Source organism: Piliocolobus tephrosceles, chromosome 16 (assembly GCF_002776525.5).
Source record: "Piliocolobus tephrosceles isolate RC106 chromosome 16, ASM277652v3, whole genome shotgun sequence".
NCBI lineage: Eukaryota > Metazoa > Chordata > Mammalia > Primates > Cercopithecidae > Piliocolobus > Piliocolobus tephrosceles.
Genome location: NC_045449.1, coordinates 39191558 through 39215175, shown reverse-complemented (window position 1 = coordinate 39215175; position 23618 = coordinate 39191558). Strand labels below are relative to the sequence as shown.

General features: G+C 38.1%; 3 protein-coding genes across 11 annotated transcripts in view; 2 read left to right on the top strand and 1 right to left on the bottom strand.

The window, feature by feature from the left end:
* Positions 1–3223, top strand: part of TOM1L1 (target of myb1 like 1 membrane trafficking protein) — a 58687-nt gene extending 55464 nt beyond the window's left edge. For 4 of the 7 annotated variants that reach the window (XM_023204540.3, XM_023204538.3, XM_023204544.3 and 1 more), the window contains 2 exons: positions 1839–1900; positions 2493–3215. In XM_023204540.3, coding sequence (XP_023060308.1) covers positions 1839–1899 — 61 coding nt within the window. In that variant the 3' untranslated portion in view covers position 1900; positions 2493–3215. Of the gene's footprint in view, positions 1–1838; positions 1901–2492 lie in introns of all 7 variants that reach the window. The other 3 variants (XM_023204541.3, XM_023204543.3, XM_023204542.3) reach the window with 1 other exon arrangement.
* LOC111537597 (cytochrome c oxidase assembly protein COX11, mitochondrial) overlaps positions 1–10001 on the bottom strand; it is a 15140-nt gene extending 5139 nt beyond the window's left edge. Inside the window, exons 1-4 of one of the 3 annotated variants that reach the window (XR_002730048.1) lie at positions 9499–10001; positions 5949–6104; positions 4548–4673; positions 2380–2569 (exon numbers count right to left, since the gene is read on the bottom strand). Coding sequence is in view for 2 of the 3 variants with exons in the window: in XM_023204545.1 (XP_023060313.1) it covers positions 3986–4168; positions 4548–4673; positions 5949–6104; positions 9499–9864 (831 nt within the window). In the remaining variant the exon portion in view is untranslated. Of the gene's footprint in view, positions 1–2379; positions 4169–4547; positions 4674–5948; positions 6105–9498 lie in introns of those variants that run through there. The other 2 variants (XM_023204545.1, XM_023204546.1) reach the window with 2 other exon arrangements.
* Positions 9939–23618, top strand: part of STXBP4 (syntaxin binding protein 4) — a 200883-nt gene continuing 187203 nt past the window's right edge. The window contains exon 1 of the mRNA XM_023204537.1: positions 9939–10031. The gene's annotated coding sequence lies outside the window, so the exon portion shown is untranslated. The remainder of the gene's footprint in view (positions 10032–23618) is intronic.

Here is a 23618-nt window from a genome sequence, read left to right as displayed (position 1 = left end):
AAAAAAAAAAAAAAAAAAAAAAAAAAAAAAAGCGGGGTGGGGGGAGTTTGGTAGCTAGAGGATACCAAGGCATTTACTACAAGTAGAGATGGAATTAAAGACTGTACTTTGTATAAAATGGGAGATATGGAAGATGCTGGAGAATCTGTGAATATCAAAGAATAGGATCTGGCATAGAAGGAGAGGTTGAAGACTCAGGGAGAGTAACTGGGTGAAGTGCTTCAGAAGCCAGGAATAGATAGGATCACAGAAATAACGGACAATACAGATGAAGATAAACTTGAAGATTTAGTGATGGGAAAATGAGAAAGTTTCCATATCAAGACATTTAATGTATTAAGAATGAGGTTTCTACCAGAGAAGTCAGAGGTTTGAGGAGAGTGAAGAAGACTGAAATCGTTTTGAGGGAGATGAGACCAAACTTTTTAGGAAACATTAAAATTGTAGGACCATTCTGGGGCCTTATGAACTTGGTGATCATAGTTTCACAATGCTGTGATTTTTGATTTTTCCTCAGCCATGTTTTGCTATACTGTATATATGAATGCTGTGCTTTCAGTTATAGATATTTTCCAGCTACAGAAATATGTAAGATACATATAAAGAACTGAACGGGCCTGACATGGTGGCTCATGCCTCTAATCCCAACATTTTGAGAGGCTGAAATGGGAGGATCACTTGAACCTGGGAGGTTGAAGCTGCAATAAGTCATGATTGCACCACTGCACTCCAGCCTGAGTGACAGAGTGAAACCCTGTCTCAAAAAAAAAAAAAGAAAAAGAAAAACGAATGAAGGATGTCATTGAAAAAATACAATATAAAAAATGTACAGAAATGACAGTGACGAGCTATAGGTGGCTGAGGAGTCTGGACTATAATCACATAGGTTAAATAAGCTGGAAGATTAATTTTTTTTTTTTTAAGACAAGAGTCTTGCTCTGTAGCCCAGGCTGGAGTGCAGTGGCAGGATCTCAGCTCACTGCAGTCTCCGCCTCCTAGGCTCAAGTGATCCTCCCACCTCAGCTTCCTGAGTACCTGGGACAACAGGCCTGTACTACCACACCTGGCAATTTTTATATTTTTTGTAGAGATGGTATTTTGCCATGTTGTTCAGACTGGTCTTGAAATCCTGGACTCAAGTGATCCACCTACCTCAGCCTCCCAGAATGCTGGGATTATAGGTGTGAGCCACTACACTTGTCCTAATATTTTTAAAAAATGTTTGAAACCAGAAGAACTGAAGACTTTCTTAAGCAAAACATAAACTGTCCAAATTTGAGCCATATTTCTCATTTAAATCACAATAAAAAATTAATTGGTTCTATAAAATACATACTTTTAAGAGGCATAGGAATTGCAACATTAAGGGCGGGTTTGGTGGCTCACACCTGTAATCCCAGCATTTTATGAAGCGGAGGCAGGCAGATCACCTGAGGTCAGGAGTTTGAGACGAGCCTGTCCAACATGGTGAAACCCTGTCAAAACAATTAGCTGGGCATGGTGGCATGTCCCTGTAATCCCAGCTACTCAGGAGGCTGAGACAGGAGTATCACTTGAACCCGGGAAGCAGATGTTGCAGTGAGCCAAGAAAGCACCATTGCACTCCGGCCTGGACAAAAGAGTGAGACTCTGTCTCCAAAAAAAAAAAAAAAGGAAGTGCAACATTAGAATTTAAGAAAACTAGAATATATACTTCAGGGCAGAAACTTATTTTTAACTCATATATAGCCGGAACTCCAAAAACAGCTCAATTTCTAATTACGGTGCTGGCAGTTAAAAATGAAAATAGCACTTTGAAATTGATATATAACCCTTTTGCTGTGATGGCTTTGTTTCAGAGCTATTTATGAAGAAATTGATGCTCACCAACACAAAGGAACTGAAAATCATGGTGACTGAGGTAAAGACTTCAACTTATACAACTTAATTCCATACAATTTCAGTATAATTATCACTTTACATATTTAGTATTTATATTTTGTAAGAGCCATCTGAGTCTGTCACTTTGAAATATGAGTTCCCCTGAATCATTCCAATTGTGCTGAACCATTGTTCACTAATGAGATTCATTCTTTGTGATTTTCTCATCTGTAAATAAGACTTGGAAATATAGTAGTTTATGGTATAGAAATATTAATGCTAACAAAATAGATGAGCAATAGGAGTAGCACTGAAATCAGGCATTTGTCTTTTATGTGAGGTTAATACTTGTTAACCGGTACCAGTAGGCCCATTTACTGTTAGTACTCCAAATAGGTCTGAGTTTTTCCTATTTTCAGCACTATAATCCCATGTATTTACTATTTAATGATCACCAATGAACTATTAAACTTATTTATTCCCCTTTTACCCTCCCCTATGGAAGAAGCATATTCTTACCTTTCTTCTACTAGACTGTGGCTCTCCAGCCTCCCAGTAAAGACAAGAGAGTTATCAAGGAATGGGGAAAGAGGACAGGATGAATACTGGCCATTTTCTTCTCTTTATTTTAGAAGAAAGTGGATGATCAGCGCACTAGTCACATCAAAGGTGCCAACTCTCTAAAGGGTAGACTGTGCAGCTTTGAAGCCTGGAAGACAATACCTGCCACCATGTCAAAGCCACGCTGGAACATTTCTGCTATAATGAAGATTAAATAGAAGAATAACAGTTCCAGGATAACACTGATTCCTGACAACAGCGTGAGATTTCAACAGAACTTGTTGGAAATAAATACTCACTTAAAACTTCAGCAGAAGAAAAATTACTTAGTCCTTAGGCCAACCAATTTAACTGCAGTGTCATATATTTCACAGGCCCTCCTATATTTAGAAATCATCACACAGCTGTGATAAGAGTAGATTATTTAACTACAAAATAATTCTGAATAGATGAAAGCATAAAATGTGAGAAACTGAATGTATTATTCAGGAAGAATACTGAGTGCCTTCATTTAACTAAAGTTGAATGTAAAAGTCAATTTGCACTTCTTTATAATCCTCTGGTTTAGAACTGTAAATTGTTAAAACCTTGATGATTGTCATTTAATTATATTTCAGTTGTCCTGAACAGGTCACTGGATTCTACATTGGGCGGCCTTGAAATATGATTCTTTGTAATGCTAAATAGTCTTTTTTTCTCTTTTTACTGCAACTTAACATTTCTATTTGGAACACAGAAAATGAAAATATTTAGAATAAGTTGTACATTTGATGACAAATAAATCACTATTAAAATAATTTAATACGTTTTTTTCTTTTTTACAAAGGTTTTTTTCCAGAACTTTTGATGTCAGTAAATCTTCACAATCCCACCTGTACATCTGAACATTCATGGGCTTGTAATGATGACACTTTGGCTAGCAGCCTAGATGTATTTTATTTCAATTTCATGATACTACAATTTCAAAGTAATCATCTATTCAGAACTCTGAATATAAAATAGCCCTGAATCTTAAAGCACAAATCAAATTTGAAGTAAAAATTTAAATCTTTGGACAAGCTGTTAGGACTTAGTGACTCCTCTTCTACTTTGAGCTTTTAAAATACTGACTGTTCATAAGGAAAACAGCAACCAACTCTTTTTGATATAATAAACATGGTCAGAAGTTCTGGCCTATGACTTTGAAACAAATAACCCTGATCATACCTTTTTGAAAAACATTGTCAGATTCATTGCTGTAAGTATGAAGAGTTAATAATCTGGAAGGGAATTATAGAATTAAGATGAACCCATGCCTGCATATTTAAAAAACAAAGTGGCTTAATACTATCAAACTCTTCAGTATGGTATTGAATAGTCAATCATATATTCTAGCTAGGTATGTGGGTTTCTTATGACAAAAGCTGAACTTGTTCTCTCAATTTTAAGTGAAATAAATTAGTTGAGAAAAAGTAATTATTTAAAATATAAGGCTTCATATTATTGTACAGTATTTCTCCTTTGAGAAGACAGGATACATGATTTTCCCAAAAATCAACTTTGAAGGAAGACTTAGTTGCTGACTTCAATTATATCCTGGAACTGGCAATGTGTGCCCTTCCTTTGCTTCAAAAAAAGTGTAAGAAAGAGTGATAAGATCAACATTAATCATTCTTGGATCTTCAGCAAATTCAGGATCAATGTAGAAAAACACTGGCATGTCTACTTCCTCTTGGGGATTAAGCCTTTGTTCTTCAAAACAGAAGCACTGGAAATTATAGAAAGACTTTAATAACATTTCTATTCTCATATTGCATAACAAACTATACAGTTCTTTTAGCATTCGAGTACACTTCTTGATTTTAATAAGCATATGGTTAAATACACAGTTCTGTGATAAGAGCATCTTTTCATCTCAATGAATTCTGCTTTAAGGATCAAGAACAAATTCTAATCTTAAAAGCAGATATTCATTTGGTTTGGTTCTCAATATCCGCATAGCAGGTATAGATAGTGAAGAAAAATAGCTTGATATTTAGAAGAAATTAGTTTTCAGAAATTACAAGATCTACTAAAAACACTAAGTTTCATACTAAACAGTTTCATGTACCTTTATCATATTCTGTAAAGTTTACACTTTGTTTTACCTGTATTTTATTGAAATACTGTCCAGCTTCAAATGGAACGACATTGTATGTAGAAATTCCAATTACTGGTTTGTCAGTAGGATTCTTAGCTCTGTAAAACGCCAGTGCAGTCTCTCCTGGCACCACCTGTTTTGAAGAATATATAGATATATATTCAACACTTTGAATCTCACAAAGTTCCTCTTTTCCCTGCTAAATTAGTCTCATTATTTTGCCTATTCATCAGACCATAATACCTAATCTAATGCAGGGTTCAGCAAAATAAATTGTGAGTATTACCCATAAACATATTACTTTAAAAACTTACTTGCATATGTCAATGAAGAACCAATGTTCTAATATCTACAATTAGTTATGAATTGTCCTCTTGTATATTTGAGGTCAAGGAATAATCTGCAAATTACATTATTTAAAATGTGTCCAAGCCAATCATATAACAGCCCTAGCCCAACTTTTCTGTAACACTTATACCTGAATGTCATGATTGACTTTTTTTTTTAAAAAAAAGATACCAACATTAAACTTACCTTAAAACCAGAATAAAACTGACTGACTAGAACCTTTATTATGCTACAAAGTGTTAATACTTTGTTTGGAGAAAGTAAGAAAATAGCAAGGCTTAAAAAATTTTTCCAAAGGATATTCTGTCACTTGTACCAATTCAGCCACTAATACCTTGTATACTACCATGTAATTGGATAAGATTCATAATCTTAACCTATAAAACCTTTAATTATTAAGAGGTTCCGTCATGTTTACTAAACTGGGCAAGCAATAATATTTATAAGGCTTTTCCAATATGGGTTGAAATTAATTCACTCTGGCTAATCCTCAATTAATGAGATATCAGTTAAAATCTTTCTTACAGTTGGTTAAAATTTTAGGAAAGCTTTTAGGTATAGTCTCAGTCTCACTGGAGTATAACATAACTATTTACTACTTACTGATTACTTCAAAGGCCCTCAATTTTTTTTTTCTTTTAGAAGGACAGGGATACTTTGATATAAACCAGTAAACTAATTATTGTCACCAATGCTTTTCCACATTTTTCCCATGTCTTCTATGCCTGAGGAAAAGTCAGGAAGCTATATAGCCTGACAGTTACTGCTATTCCCAACTGTTTCACTCATCTAAACTTAATTTCGAAATACTGACGGGTTCCATTACTATAAATTTTTTTATTCCCATAGACTACTTTTTGATAGTGCCTTACACCTAATGTAAACAGAATTTATACTTTAATTTTTAAGTTACATGACAGTAAAAGTCAGTTTGGAACAAGAAAAAATGTCATGTTTTATTAGAATCACATTGTTAAAAGTAGTTCTCTGACAGTTTAAGTGATGAAAAAAAGGAATTTACATTATAAAGTAATCTTTTAATGACTGGTTAGTCACTTACATATATTTCTGTTTGCTGAGGTCTAAAGTTCCACTGGAGACTTGCATGCACATCTGCATTAAAGCTAATTTTAATGATTCGATCCTTAACAGGCACCATGTTTTCAATCTGATCTGAGGCATGACCTGCAACTGCTGATCCTCCAAGTCCAGTAGTCTAGAAAAAGATACCAAATATGTTAAACAATACTTTTAGGTGTTGATGCTTATTTATTTGATAAAAGTTTAAAAACAATGTAGTATTAATAATCCATTTGGAGCCAAGTTTACATATGGTAACTGACCATTTCTGAAACTGTGTCAAGAGTCTGACCACTTTTGGGATGTCATTAGTCTGTATTTGTTACAGTCATTTCTCTTTTTCAGCAATCCCTTGGTTACCTGGCATGGTCAAAAATGAGTCTGGGAAAAGCAGAATCACTAGATAAGTGAACTATTATCACTGATAGTAGAACTCACAATTTCCAGCTTAGCTATTTGTAAAAAAACACATTTCTCTTCATTGCTAGTATTTCATTAATAGAAATAAAATTTACCCATCACCTCATAATTTCATTGAAAATATTAATTCAATTTTTCCATATTCCTGTCTGGTCCTTTTCCATATCACAGCTTTTATAATCCAAATTAGATTGTAGCTTCACTTTTATTAACATTCTGCTTTTCTAAGGCATCATAGGTATTTTCCCATGTTGGTTAATGTTTTTGAATCTTTCTCTGTACTTCTCTGTAGAGCTTTTATATAAATCAGTAATCAGAGCACCTAATCCCTATGGCCACAGAAATAATCATAGGGCATCAAGAGTATTTGTGTCTGACGCTTCTTTTATTCATGACAGTTATTTCCTTGACATCACTTTTTAAAAAAAGCCATTACCCAGCACATTGGGAGGCCAAGGCGGGTGGATCATGGGTCAGGAGATGGAGACCATCCTGGCTAACACAGTGAAACCCCGTCTCTACTAAAAATAGAAAAAAAAAAATTGCCGGGCATGGTGGCACATGCCTGTAGTCCCGGGTCTACTCGGGAGGCTGAAGCAGGAGAATCGCTTGAACCCCAGAAGCGGAGGGTGCAGTTAGCCGAGATCGCGCCACTGCACTCCAGCCTGGGCGACAGAGCGAGACTCCATCTCAAAAGAAAAAAAAAAAAAAGCCGTTACTTCCAAGGTCATCTTCAATTAGCCTGTTACTATGCTAGGAAGAAAAAAACAAATTTGAGGCTAAGGGAAGACTCCCAGCAAGATACAGTGTTTTAGCATCCTCTGTTTGTTACACAAGTCAACTAACTTTATTCGACTGCCATACAACATAACTGAATTACATTATATCCCTAAAAGATGCATCAGAGGGCAAGCCTTTATCCTTGTTTATCCTTCTGCCTGAGTGCTATAATGTTTAAGGTGTAACTCCTTTTCCTGAAGAATTTAAGTCACTTGAATAAAAATATTTTTAAGTGTCCTCCCTCAATAAAGATTCCCTGATACAGTCTTTGAATATGGATTCTTCAAATTTCTAAGTTCAATGCCTAGAGAAAGTAAAATAGACAAAAAGACTAGAAAACTGCACTGAAAAGATGTCCTGGTCGCTATTCTAGTTGTGCTACTAGCTCTAAGAACCTGATAGATTACAAATTACATTTGCCTTCCTGACCTATGATTGCATGTGGGCACATTTCACACACAATATTATCAGTTATTTCAGTTTGGGGCAGAGTTTCTCAATCTTAGCACTACGGACATTTTGAGCTGAATAATTTTTTGTTGTTTGGGGGTGAGGCAGTGCTTTGTTGGTTATTTAGCAGCATTCCCAGCCTCTACCTATTAGATGCCAGTAACACCCTATACCCCCACCTCTATGCTGTGACAACCAAAAATGTCTTCACACATTGCTAAATGTTCCCTGAGGGACAAAAGTCACTCTCCTCCAGACCCTTGGCAGTCTGACAATGATCTAGATTTGCTGATTTGGATTCAGTTCTTCTTATGATTTAACCAACTGGTAGTTTTAGAATTCATGTCTGGGTTTGGTCTCTGATGAAAAGTAATTCACATTCTATACTCATCCTCAGAAATCAATTATTGCACATTCCCACATAAATGCTGGCATTAGGAGACTATGTCAGAAAAGAAAAGTCCTTTTGTCTTCTGCTGCTTCATCATCTAAAAGAAAGGTAAATTGATCTCCACAGCCTGGGCATGGTGGCTCACGCCTGTAATCCCAGCACTTTGGGAGGCCAAGGCAGGAGGGTCACTTGAGCCCAGGAAGAGAGACCAGCCTGAGCAACACAGGGAGACCTCGTCTCTACAAATTTAAATAAATAAACTTGCGCACCCGCGCGCACACACACACGGACAGAGTGAACTCCAGCTAAGAATACCAGTCATGGTGTTAAAATAGCAATTTCCAAACTTTCCTGCACGTTGGAATCACCTAAAACATACCTGACAATTACTGATGCCTGGTTCCCACTCTGGCATTGGGATAAAAATGGGTAATGTGTGTGGATTTTTAGAAGCTCTCCAGGTGATTCCCAATGCAGCTGTACAATGAATTTTGGAAGCCACTATCTTAAACACTTACTGAACACAATGTGTAGCTCTCACTTGTGGCATGATTTTTAAACCGAAATTCCTGTCCCTACCCTAGACTTCCTAACCTGAATCTCTGGGGTAGGGGATCCCTGGAACGTGTATTTGACGTTAAGCTTCACGGGTGATCCTAATGCCCAGCCAAAGCTGCAAATTATTAGCTAAGGACAAAGGCTAAATCTCTAAAATAGGTGAAACTTGACTTTGCCAGTGGTTCTCAAAACTTGGCCTCAAAATCAATTGCAGGACTTACTAAAATATAGATTGCTGGTCCCACCCCCCCATGTTTCTGACTCAGTCCTGGAGTCGGGCCCTAGAATTTGCACTTTCTCAACAGGTTCCCGGGTGATGCTGATGCTGCTGGTCCTGGGCGCCACACTCCCAGAATCGCTGCAATGTACTTAAGAGATTCCAAGTTAAGTACATTACAGTTATATATTAAAAGGGGCGGGCGAGAGAGCCTCAAAGGCCTAATTCATGCCTCTTTGTATGGAGGAACTGCTAATCCCAGTTTAAGCACAAGAAACACGATAAGTCTAATTTCCAGTTACCCTTAGCACATAAACCACATATAGTTTGCAGACTGAATGTATGAATAATATACATTTTAAAAGCGTGTGTGCGCAGGAGAGTAAGACTGCTGGATACCCGATTAGAGGCTGCGGACCTTTTTTTTCTTTTTTTTTTCGGACGAGGTGCAGTTCATAGATGAGGGAGTTTCACTCTTGTAGCACAGGATAAGCACAATCACTAAGAAGAACTGGGTGCTACTTGCAGTTCAGCCACCAATTTGTTTGGTGGCTTTGGGTGTTAAGTGGCTGTTTTGAACCTCTCTCCTCTTAGGTAGATAATATCGGACACCTCTTCCACCTACGACCCGCAGGGCGAGGGCTTGTCCCGGGATTTGTCCTGCACCCCCGCCCCCCGCATCTGCGCCACCCTGCGGGCAGCGCCGGCCCCTACCTGACAATAGAGCCGATAAAGGGGTACGGCAGCGTAGGACGCCCCCAGCATGGCCACGGCGACAGCGGCCACGTAAGTGAGGGTCGTTTTGTTTCGCTGCCGCCATTCCTCCACATGCGCGCGCGTGAAAGGGTCGGAGCTCTTGGGCCGCCGCGGCGGTTGCAATGCTGGATGCCGGGCTGGAAGGCTGCAGTGCTTCCATGTCCCAAGCCACCTCAGTCCTTTCTCGGCACCTCCTGTCCCACTCCACTCTGGCCTAAGAAACGGCTCTACCCTCTCTGCAGCCCTGCCTGGAGACCCAGGATGGATCCAACGCCAGCCACAGAAAGCGACAGACCTCCATCCCGGATGCCAGAGCCCTCCCATAACCCCCTGAACTAATACCCACCAGCCTCTCGTGGACGAGGTCAAATCTCGCGAGGCCTACTCCGTCTCGCGAGATCTGGGTTGAGCCTGCCGCTGCCTTGGCTACCAGGCTCTTCAGGTGGCGGCGCTTGCAGTCGGGCTACGGAGGCCGGGTTGCCAGATTACGGGTAAGTTTGCGTTTTGCTTTGTGACCGTTCCTCCCACTTCTCTTCCCGCCAGAGCGTCTCTTAACGTTTAGGAAGATGCGTTTCGCCCGTCCGCGTGCAAGCTTGCCATCACTTGGGGTTGTGCCTGTGATCTCTATTTAAACTCCACCAGCCTTTGTCTCCACCCGGCAGCCCGGGCGACGCTCTCCCGCTGACTTTTCTCCTGGGGTCCCCTGGCCGCTGGCTCCTGTGCTTACTGCCCTGGACTTGGTTCAGGGATTACCTCTCTCAGGAAGCCTTGCTGCGTTAACCGCAGCCCTCATGGACACCCACGATGCCTGCATTTTCTCAGCCCGTGGGCAGTCGGCTTCCCCTGCTCTGATGCCCCTTTACAACTTGGCCAGTGGAAATCACTACACAGCTGGAGCAAGAGGGAGGCTGTCAAGCTGAAGTTTGTTCGGGAGAGAGTGACCAGGACAAGAGGGCCATTTAAGGAGAGAGTGAAAGAAAAGAAGCCCTTGGGGGGGACTGAAAGAAAAGAAGCCCTTAGCTTTCTTCAGTTGTCCCACAGGACGAACTCGAGGGGGGCAGACAGCGTAGCGGATTTTACTGTGTTGGAAGGAAGCATCTTTCTAGAAACTATAAAATAGCAGTTAAGAGCTCAGGTTCTGAGGTTAGGCGGTTCTGGAATTTTACCCGGGTCCTCACCATGGCCCTGTGCCCTTAGATCAGTTACTTGCCCTCTCTAAGACCTGGTGTCCTTACTTGTAAAATGGAAATCATAATAGTAAATGAGAATATTCATATAACGCGACTTTCATGATGACCGAGGCATAGTAAGAATTAAGTTAGAAGTTAGGCTGTATTTCTGCTTGCTACCTGGCCATTTCTAATGGTCAGAGCAGGTATAATTATACCCCACTATGTGGATGAGGAACTTGGAGGCCTGAGAAACTTTAGGTAGTCATTCGACATTTTATTTATTTATTGCCTCTCAACTGTGAGCCTGACACCAATCCACCTGCTGGCGCTATAGCACAGAACAGGTCGGAAGATCACTTCTGTGATGGAATGTCCTTTCTACTGAGGAACTCAGAAAATAATCAAGTAACAATTACCTAAATAAGGGAACTTCAGATGAACAATCAGTACAGTGAAGACAATGGAATAACATAATATGATTGACAGTGATGAGAAAGGGTAGTAAAGTAAGGTCCTTTTGAAGAGGTGACATTTGAGTTTAGACCTGAATGATGATAAGGAGCTACCTGCTCAATGACAATTCCAGGCCAAGCAAAGGCTCAGGGGAAGGAAAGAGCTAGAATGATTGAAGAACAGAAAGGAGGCCACTGTGTTCCCAACATAGTGAGCAGAGTGGAAAGTGGTTGGAAATGGGGTCAGAACAGGTAACAAAGGCCTGGTAATACCAGCCTTTAAAGCCATGCCCAAGGGTTTGGATTGTATTCTAAAAGTAATAGGAAGCTATTGAAATGTTTGACTCATACAAGTGATATGATCGGGCTCACGTTTTTTAAAAGATATTGGTTACTTTGTGGAGAATGGATTAAAGGTGGAGGAGGAATGGAAGTAGAACAATTAGGAAGCAATTACAGTAGTCCACATGAGTGATGAAGGTCACCTTGAGTGAGTAATTGATTAACTTGTCACAGGGCCAGAAAATTGTAGAACCAATAAAATCTAAATACCTTCTGACTTCTTTCTATACTCTGGCATACTGTCTTAAAAATTTCAGGTCTCCATGATTCTACAAATTTATTCATATTGTGTTATGACAGTGTTTGAAAATCTTTTTCATCTGCATGGGCCTTGGTTCTTGTACCAGATTCTCAGCTCTTCTAGAATTAAACTATGAGATTTCTTACAACATAAACTGAAATCCCCAACACCAACAACACATTTCCACTCACCATTCTTTTTCTCCAAGCACCCCTTCCTTAGAGCTCCAGGTAGCAGTATAAATATATGTCAGTAATACAGTCTTCGTCTTGGGCTCCAGTATTTTATTTTCTGTATAATAATTGCAAAATGAAACTCTTATGTACAGTGATATCAATAGCAATGAAGTGGTGTTGGTCTTTGTAGCTTTCTACTTTAATGAAAGAAAATATGCATCGTATCTGATCTTAGTATGATAATGTGAAATGACAGTTCATGTTTATGAAATACTTCTGAATGACAATTTGGTTTTTTATATTTTGAATGAAATGTGTAGAACATCATTTAGTTCAGTGTCCAATTAACAAACATTTAAAACATTTCTGCAACGTAATAGTACTCAAATTTCTTGTATACTCTTCACCAAGATTAGGGAATGATGAAGATTCTTCAGTCTTTATACTTACTTGTTTATTTCCTATTACAAGGACACTTTCTCCTTCCAAACCACAGAGCAGGCATCAAAACTGTAAGTTAATATTTATCCAGTATTACCATATGTAGTCAGCTTGGACTACTGATAACAAAATACCACAGACTGGTTGCTTAAACAACAGAAATACTTGTTTCTCACAGTTCTGAAGGCTGGAAAGTCCAAGATCACTGTATTAACTGATTCACTTCCTGGTGAAGGGTCTTCCTGGCTTGTAGACATCTACCATCTTGCTGTGACCTTACATAGATTGGAGTAAATGAGCTCTTATGTCTCTTATAAGGACACCAATCCCATGAGATCAGGTTCCCACCCTTAGGACCTCATTCAACCATAATTACTTCCTAATCCAAATACAGCTACACTGGTGGGTTAGGGCTTCAACATATGGATTTTGGAGGATATACATTAAGTTCTTTACATCATGTTATTCATGGACTCTACGTAAATTACCCCATTTGTCCCAATCATTTCTATTTTAGATCTAGGATTTAATCCAGGATTACTCGTTGATTTTAGTTGTCATGCCTCTTCTGGAATAGTTGCCAGTCTTGTCTTTTTTTTCCTTTTTTTTTTCCAAGAGTTAAGATCTTGCTGGGTTGCTCAGGCTGGTGTCAAACTCCTGGCCTTAAGTGATCTTGGTCTCCCAAAGTGCTGGGATTACAGGCGTGAGACACCATACCCAGCCTTATCTTTCATGACTTTGACATTTTTGAGGAATACAGGCTGGTTATGTGATTAAATGTTCCTCAGTATAGGTTTGTCTGATGTTTCCTCATGTTTGTGACCCCTTGACAAGAATATCATAGAGGAGATGCTGTGCTTCAGTCAGTAGTCCTCTTAGGTCTCACATGACCTCAATTTATTCCATGGCTTCATGTTGTTAACTTCTGTTTCTTTAAGATTGTGTCTGCCAGGTTTCTCTGTTACAAGGTGGATTAGCAAATATGTCACATTCATAAATTAATAGGCGATGTGTGTTTTGTGGGGAGAATCTTTGTGTTTTGTAGGGAGAAGCTTTCGGACTGTAAATTTCTGTTTCCCATCATCTTTTCTTCTGCCAGATTTAGCATCCATTGATGCTTCTTGTTTGAATCTGTTATTGCTGTGATGGATGCCAAATGACAACTTTCTAATGCTATCAATCCTTCTAGATTTATTAGTTGGCATTTTACTGTAAGGTAGAGTTTTCCTTGCTATACCATATATTTATTGTTTATTTGTTTACATCAGCATAGACTCATGAATTCAAATTTTAATCAATTTATTACTATTTTTTTAAATTCTAACTTCAAATTGTCTTAGACTTAGCCAATAGAAGCCCCTTTTTGACATGTTTCCAACATTCTTTGATCACTTCCTTATTTTCTGGCACAATGTGTCACCCTTATCTTGTATTTTCCTGACCTGCCTTGGAATCAGCCGTTTCTGCCAGGAATTTTGGTTTCTTTAGTGGAAAGTGGTATTTAAAAACAAACTCTGAGCACTAGAGGTGTTCATTACTGGCCTTTCTCAGCAGAGAGACCCTAGAGAATTTGTGTATATAAACAAGTATGCATTTGTGTGTTCAACAGCAGGAAATCTGGCTACCTTTATCTTCAATGTATGTGCTTACTTGCTCAATTCCCCCCATATGTCAGCAGATTACTGTGGCTGAAAGCTTGACACCAGACAAGTGAATTCATCTCTGCCTGGTATGTCAGCCCAAAGCTGGGTATTAAATATGCTGCCCACTGGACACCATCCAAAAACTCAGCAAGACAAAAGTGACGAGGAAGAAGGAAAGAGAAAACTGTATTTAGGAAGTTCAGCTGCAGACATTTTAGAAGGGGTAGGAGGAAGGAGGAAAGGCCAGTTAGGAAGTTTGGTTCTAGACACATAGGCCCTTTCCCCTACTCTTTTCCCAAGCTCAGCCCATGAATAGGTGAAGCAGGCTTAGAATGATAAATTAACTTGTCCAAGCCTAATCAGTTGGGTCGTGGCAGAGCTGGAGTTTAAGCCTGGATTTTTTCTGACTCTGTACAACTTGCTATTTTTACTGCATCTTGTAGAAAGCAGCTTTACAATGAATGACAACAAAACAACAACAAAAACACAGAAGCCTTTCTTTTCTATGTTAGGAAATATTTCTTTACTTCTGTCTAAGGTGAAAATCATCATTAACGTGGTTAGATGCCTGTTTGTAAGATGGCACATTTGAAATTATTTCTAAGCTAGACCAGTTTAGACAGAGTTGAGCACAGGACTGGGGTCAGAGACCAAGGTTATAACCTGGATACAAGGAGTTCTCATGATGATGAAAGGTCTGTCAATATGCATAGATACAATAACAACACAAGACTGGGAGATGCTGAAATGTATATTTTTTTTCTCTGACGCTTTAAATGAATGCATAAGCCTGGGCTGCAATTTTTGTGAGTCTGAGTGTGCTTGTAATAATGCATAAATCGTTATGATAACTAATGCCAAATAATGGGTTATACCATGAATGGAATGAGAGCTCCTCAGGGCAGGGCTAATCCAACCCTGTTTTGTAGGTATAGGTGTTGATTACATGTTTTAAATATCAAGAGCTGGACTGACATTTTAGATGTGACACCTTTAATTTGCAATATTATTCTTCAGCAATAAACAATTAGACCTTGTAAACTCTTTCTGGTTAGCTATAATCATGTCCAATTTTATATATTAGGTAAAATAAGTTATATAAGTTATTTTTCATATAAGCCATTTTGATATTCACATAATATTTTCTTATCTGATTATTGATTTTTAGGCTTTCTATGGATTATAAAGGTGTATTATTTTAAATTTTGGTATTTTTAATCCACAACATTAGTTAAGGAAATTGGGTCTTCAGTCTTAATATGGTGGTCATCACTGAACTATATTTTCTGGTGGTTTTCCTAATAAAGCTCCTGAATTCATTTCGCAATGTGAAATACCTAACAATAATTCCAACAATACTAACAACTGTTTATTTAGTAGCTATTCATTACAATACTTGTATCTAAAAGAACAAAAGTAATGTATTTGAATAAACAGTAAGTACAAATAATTGTGTTTGCTTAAGAAAAGGCAGGGTAATAATCGTTTTCCAATTGGTGCACAATAATGCCCTGAAGTCGTCTCAGTAAGTTTTGATATCCTAGTTTCTTATTTCCTGGCAGCGGCCTCTGTGCCATCTTTTTGAGGAGCTACTCCATTTAAAAGCTCTTGATTAAGTTTATATGATTGACAGATAATGTGAAAGGAAAACAAATCATTTATCAATAGAAGGCATTTATTAATTCAAGTAATATTTATCAAGATCAGGGCCAGCTTCATGAAAATATGACCTGTGCAGTCACATAAGACCCTGCTCTTAAAAGGGGCCCCTCACTTAGGATGTAGGACACGCAAGCCCCTAAATTGGGGCTTAGTCCGGGAGGGTTCTTGGCTTGGCCCAGAAAAGAATTCCAGGGCAAGCTGGTGGTGTTAAACAGCAACTTTTATTGAAGTGGCATTGTACAGTAAGCAGCAGAGATACTGCTTCTTGCAGAGTGGGGCTACCCCATAGGCACTGTGCCCAGAATAGCAGCTTAGAGGCAGTTTTGCACTCATAGTTATACCCACTTTTAATTATATGCAAATCATGGGACAGTTTATGCAGAAATTTCTAGGATGAGTGTGGTAGCTTCTAGTTTGTAGAGTCATTGCCATGGAAAGGGGTGGTAAGGTCTTTGTGTTGCCATGGTGATAATAAACTGATGTGGCACACCAGTGGCCATGTCTTATGGAAAGCTGCTTCTATCCAGGATCTTTTTCGCTGATCCTCAGTATGGTTCCAACTCCTGATTCCTACCCCACTTAGATAAGCCCTGTGTTTATTTGATGCTCTACTTTCAGCATCTTGAAATTCTTTTTTGTTTTTAAGACGGAGTCTCACTCTGTTGCCCAGGCTGGAGTGCAGTGACATGATCTCGGCTCACTGCAACCTCTGCCTCCCAAGTTCAAGTGATCTTCCTGCCTCAGCCTCTTGAGTAGCTGGGATTACAGGCACATACCACCATGCCCTGCTAAAAATTCTTAATAATTATTTAACATGGGGCCTTGCATTTTCATTTTGTATTGGGCCCTGCAATTTATGCAGCCAGTCCTGGTCAAGATTTAAATAGATATATAGATACATATACAGATACAGATAGAGGCACAATATTATATCTCAAATGCACTGACTGACAGTTTCACATGATTCAGGCCAAAGCACAGTTTAATTATGTGATTAAAGGCAAAGGCATAAAACTCGGGAAAGTACAAAAGTGGAGAGCCTTTAGAGCCTTTACTTTTAACCTTTAGAAGGTTAAAGGTAAGAGATGAAGGAAAAGGCAAATTCAGGTCTCCTGAGAATAGTCAGGTTAAGTGAAATATCAAAACTCCAAACTTGCTACCATAGCCCGTAAGACCCTAGGAAATCCAGACCCTGTCTACTTCTCTAACCTTATCTTCTACCACTCTCTCCCTGTTCACCACGCTCTGGTTGCAGTTCTTTCTTTTCTATACACACTTCTTTCTTTTCTGTAAACACCTCAAGTTTGTTTTACTGCCCTCAAACCTTTTCTCTGCCTGGAATGCTTTGTCCCTCAGCTTTTTTCATAGCTGACTTATTTGGATCTTAGCTGGGACACCGTCCCCAGTCTAAATTAGCCCTTCTCTCCTTAGTCACATTTGCTATCTCCTTTCAGTATCTGAAATCTAGTTCATTTAATTGTATCCTTTTTTATTGTTTTTCTCCCACCACTAGAATGTAAATACCAAAAGAGCAATGATCTTGACTTCTTCACCATAATATCACAAGCCCTTGGTGTGATACCTACACATAATTGTACTGAATTAAATGTTTGGTGGATGAATGCATGCATGAAAGCAAACAGAAGGCAGGTAGCCTAAGGAAACTTCTGAGAGCAGTGAGCTGTTGTGCTGATGAAGACTCCTTTCAAGAAGACCAAGACTTTCTTTGAAATAGTTTTCTGATGTTTCCCACTGAGTTGGGCTATGTGTTACAGGCAGATGCTTACGCATCCTGAAATAGGACTAGTTGTCCCATAGAACTGACGTTAATGGTTTCTTTGAATAAACATAGAAATTGATTCTCCCTTTGTTAAAACTTGAGAAAGTCAAATTTGTCTTATCTGAGTTACTTTCTCAAGAAACCAACAATCAAGCCTCCCAGGTACTATCAAGGAACTGAAACTTACCAGATCATTGCATCTGGACAATATAATACCAGACCCCTCACCCATCATGACTACCTAACCCAGGGGTACCCAGTCCCTAGGCTGCAGACTAGTGTCTGTCCATGGCCTGTTAGGAACCTGGCCACCCAGCAGGAGGCGAGTGGAGGGCGAGTGAGCATTACCACCTGAGCTCCACCTCCTGTCAGATCAGTGGCAGCATTAGATTCTCATAGGGATGAGAACCCTATTGTGAATTGTGCATGTGAGTGGTCTAGGTTGTATGCTCCTTATGAGAATCTAATGCCTGATGATCTAAGGTGGAGCAGTTTCAACTTGAAACCATCCCCCATCCTGGGTTCCACGGGAAAATAGTCTTCCACAAAACTGGTCCCTGGTACCAAAAAGGTTGGAGACCGCTAGCCTAACGAATCACTTGCTACCTGTTGACCAACTCCTCTTCCTTACCCTTCCCTAATTCCTGTTTTCCCACACATAGTTACATTTTTTTCCCTGCCATATAAGCCCCTAATTTTAGCTAGTCAGGCAGAGGGATACAAATTTCCCATCTCCTTGGCTGCAGCACCCAGTTAAAGCCTTCCTCCCTGGCAATACTCCTTCTTTCAGCGATTGGTTTTCTGTGTAGCAAGCAACAGGACCTAAACTGAACCCCTGGCATTTTGGTAACACCCCCAAGACAAATGAACAGCATTTCTGAACTCCTTAGATTTTTGAAAGAAAAAGAAACATGCACTAGCAAAGGGAATATTGCCTTTGGGTACAGAATAAAAGAGAATAAAATACAGTTGACCATCAGTATCCACAGGTTCCACATACACAGATTCAACCAATCATAGATTGAAAATGAATGTCAGGCCTCAACAGCTGTGTCTTTACTGAACATGTACAGACTTTTTCTTGTCATCATGCCCTAAATAATATAGCATAACATACTTATGTTGTGTTTGGTATTATAGGTAATCTGGGGTGATTTAAAGTATAGGAGAGGATATGCATAGGTTATGTGCAAATACTACATCATTTTATATCAGGGACTTGAATATCTTCTGATTTTGGTATCTGCAGGGTCCTGGAACAAGTTCCCTGAAGATACTCAGGGATGACTATAACTCTTTGATCTTTTATATCTTGGTTTCCTGAAACTTTTATGTTATTTAAAAATGATCAGTTAAGTTTAGCCAAGGGAAAATAGTCATTCCTGATTCTGCCAATTTTCTTAAACAACCTTAGGATTATATAAATAGCTGATGTTATCTTGAAGAATCTCTGCTGTGATAAGATATAAAACAAGGTAGCAGTTTCTAAATGCTGTCTTTTTTTGTCTCCTCAAGTATAATACATCCAACTTTATAGGAAGAAATACTTACATTTTTAATACTAGCTTTAGTGAATAAATAAATAGTAGTCATTTTAAAAAGAATCTTACCCTGAAAAAACACTGGGGGACTTGTAGTTTAATAAGCCTGCCATAAAATTTTTTATTTGTAGAGCCAAGAAAGAACCTTTAAAGATCATTTGATGAGTGATTTTGACATTGTACATATGAAGAAACTATGGATTCTCCAGAGTAAGTGGCTGCTCAGAGTCCTATGGCTAGTGGGCATCTACCCTCTAGACCAGTACTTTTCCCAATGCAATAAAAAAGCCATGAAACATATGTACTGTGTAATATGTACTATGAACTTCTTTGCTATGAGTCGTCTTTCTTTTTAAATTATAGCAGAAAATAAGTATTTATTTCTACTGCCTGTCAATTTGCTTACAAAGGAGTTGTCATAAGAAGTTATTTAAAGGATATAACTGATTTTCTTTGGGAAACACCAGATCTATGTTATTTTCTCTTTTAAATTGCAACATTTGTTGATACCTTAGCAAATGAAGATGAAAGGAGAAAATGACAAAAAGGTAAAATGACATTAAAGGAGACAGAAATAGCTGATTTTAAATATTAGATGCCAAGAAGGTACACTCAAACCTGGTAACTTTTTTGGTATTTTTCCTTCTTTATCCAAATAATATATCAAAGCATATATCCTTGTTGTAAGCCATTCAAAAAATAAAGAATAATTTTTTTTTTTTTTTTTTTTTTTTTGAGACGGAGTCTCCCTCTGTCGCCGGGGCTGGAGTGCAGTGGCCGGATCTCAGCTCACTGCAAGCTCCGCCTCCCGGGTTTACGCCATTCTCCTGCCTCAGCCTCCCGAGTAGCTGGGACTACAGGTGCCCGCCACCTCGCCCAGCTAGATTTTTTTTTTTTTTTTTTGTATTTTTTAGTAGAGACGGGGTTTCACCGTGTTAGCCAGGAGGGTCTCGATCTCCTGACCTCGTGATCCGCCCGTCTTGGCCTCCCAAAGTGCTGGGATTACAGGCTTGAGCCACCGCGCCTGGCCAAAGAATAATTTAAAGAAGGAAATAAAAATAACAGTAAACAAAAATAGTAGTTCCAATTGTCAGTTATTGTTTATATTATTTTATTGTATATTTTTAATAAATGTAATTTTAAAAAATGAAATTATTCTATACATTCTGTTTTTACCTTGCTGTTGTTTTTTACCTAGACCATTTTTGATGTTTACATAGTATTGTTTTACATCATTGTACTGTAATTATTTAACCAATTATCAATTTTACATATCTTTGAAGTTTCTGATATTTTATAATTACTAACTATTCTGTAATGATACTTATGAACTAACAAATACTTCTGTGTGTTTGCTGAATCACTCCTTGCCAACCGCAGAGTATTAAAATGAACTAGTATCCTGCCTTTGGTAGACAAACTGTGGATTTGGATTTCCTACCTTTACTGATATCCCGTTTCCCCAGGTGCCCCTCATGAAAATGGTTTTGTTCTCTCACTTTTTCTAATCCTCTTTTTCTTTATGGTTCATAATTGTTTATTAAATGTGCTGAATTTTCACTGTTAAGGGATATTTTACAAACCATACTTACCTAGCATTTTTAGATACTTCTGACCCCAGCCACATCTTCCTTTTTGAACATAAAATCAAGGAGTGCCCTATGTGGCCTTATTGCTCTATCAGGAATCTGGTTACTTTATACAGTGTGTGAACCCAAGAAAGCAACTAAATCTCTCCTTTTTGCCCCTGGAAAAGCTAACAGTGCTCTCTGCTAAGAAAAAGCCTCCTTTAACCCCTTTCTTTTCTTTTGTTCCCTTACTAACAATATAAGCATAAGCCCTCATACGCAATATGAGCGGAAATTCCCCAGTCTACAGCCATACCACCCTGAACATGCCAGATCTGTCTGAAAATCCCCATTTTATCGAGATAATTTAATGTATCTTTAGAGACCTAGATAGCCAATAGCTTCTGACAAAGCACTTTTCTTATGAGCTTTTTAACACTTTTATTATGAAGAAATTGTTTGGACTTAGTATTAAAGCAACAAATCTTGCCTTCATTGGTATCATACTGTCCTTCCGTTCCCTTCTTGTGATCATTTCACTTTAGACAAACAACTAAAAAGACATTAGAGCTCTTGACCTTACAGCTCGTTAAATACTTCAAAGTAAATATAAATGTACGTTGGCAAGGAAGGATGGGAATTAGGCTTTTGCTTACAAAGCCTTTATACGTCTATTCTAAAATAGCTCAATAAATTGTCTAGTTATTTGTTTGTGACAGGTGTCTACGTGTGTGTGTTGAAGTGTTAAGTAAAATGCACTTGTACGTAAACCAATATATTACAGTTACATAATTTTTAACAAAAATATAACACGTATGAATTGTGCCTGGTTTTTTCTTCCACTGCTTTGTTAGTAACATTTTTAAATGAAGACATATATATAATCATATAATCAAGCAGAATTTGGAGTGGGAGGGAAATTATTTTCTAGAAGATGATACACTTAAAGCTTTCCCAAAACATTTTTTGTTATTTACAAAATAGTGTATTTTTAAAAGGCATTAAATTAACAATAAAAAAATTATAATACCTAGGAAGTAACTAAATAAGAAATATGCACTGTTACCAGTGCAGGGTCTTGACTACAAGTTGTCCAGGTTCTTGGCATTTTGAACAAAGATTTGGACAAAATGCATAAACAAAGCAATGAAAGAATGAAACAATGAAAGCATAGATTTACTGAAATGAAAGTACTCTCCACAGAGTGGGAGCAGGCTAGACCAAGTGGCTCAAGAGGGGTGGTTACAGAATTTTCTGAGGTTTAAACTTTCTCTAGTGGTTTTCCATTGTTTACTTGGTTACACCCTATGCAAATGAAGGAGTGGCCTGCAACCAATCAGAAGTACTTTCCATTTTTCATCTGCCAGGCAATGCAAAGGGAGTAGCCTCTGATCCTTTTGTGGAGAGGTAGGGTTTTCCTTTTGATTCAGTTCTAGGAAGTCAGCGCCAATCGGCCTTAGGCTCCCTGCCTCCAAACCCTATTCTCCTGCCTCACAAGGTCACTATGAAGGCAACTTTAAAACACCATAGAAACAAGCTTGTCCCACCTGTGGCCCATGGGCTGCATGCAGCCCAGGACAGCTTTAAATGCGTTCCAATGCAAATTCATAAACTTTCTTGAAACATGAGATTTGTTTGCGTTGTTGTTGTTGTTGTTGTTGTCGTTGTTGATTTGTTTTTAAGCTCATCAGCTATCGTTAGTGTTAGTGTATTTTGTGTGTGGCCTAAGATAATTCTTCTTCCTCCAGTGTGGCCTGGGGAAACCAAAAGATTGGCCACCCCTGCTATAGAAGGTCACAAAAGAAGATTTGAACAAATGGAAAGTGATACCAAATTCTTGGATAGGAAGACTCAAAATAACATCATAGATAACAATACTTCTTCAGTTAATTTGTAAATTTAGTATGATCCCCTTACAAATAGCATTGTTTTGTTTTTTAAACAAGATAAGAATACTTTGAATTTAATGTGTAAAAATAAACAACCAAAAACAACCAGGGAAACTTGGTTAACAAAAGAACAAATGAGAGGTGATTGGCCCTACTAGATATGATAATACCTCTGTAATTAAAATAGAATGGCATTGGTGTACAAATAAACAGGCTAACCAAAGGCCCAGAATAAAAATTACAGAAGTAGACCCAAAACCCTTAAGAGATTTTGTATATGATGAAAGTTGTATCTCAAAATGGTGGGGAAAAGATGGGTTATTTAATAAATGTGGTTGAGACAATGGGGTGGTCTTCTTGGGAAAAATATGAGTTGGATCTTTACTTTATATTACAATGGATTCCAAATGGATCAAATATTTAAAAATGAAGCCGTAAGAGTACTAGAAGAAAATATGACAGAATTCTTTATAACTTTGGAGTGGGCAAAGAGTTTCTAATTTGACCGAAAACCTGGAAATCATAAAAGATTCATAAAGTTAGCCACAAACTTTTGCGTAACAAAAAGCCTATAACCCAGAAGAAAAGTGTTGGGGGCGGGGGATATATTTGCAATTCTTAGTGCTGATAGAGAATTTCTGTAAGATTTAAGAACTCCTAGAAACTGAACAGAAAAAGACCTAACAATAAATAGAAGAATTGGCCAAAAGTGTTAAAAAAAAAAAAAAACAGTTCACATAAAAGGAGATACTGAATGGTTCTTAAAGCATAAAAAACTCTTCAGCTTCACTCCAACCACCTTGAGATACCATTTTCATCAATAAGACTGACAAAAATCCAAAAGTTATTTAATATACCATAGTGGAGAAAATTCAGAGTAACAGGCACTATTGTTGGTGAGATAGTAAATTAGTACAACCCTGACTGGGGAACATTTGACAATTTCTATCAATTTCATTATGGCATTTTTGTAATTTCATTAAATTAATATTTACTATAATTTCTGGCAGAAGATATTTTTATCCCTTTTATTTTCTCTATTTTTTGTCCAGTGAAAAGAACTGCTTTTATTGAATACCATGTCTGAGAATATAAATTACTAAGTCTTACTCAAACACCATATGCGTTATGGGCTGATTTTTTTTTTATCTGATGAGATTTCTAATTATAT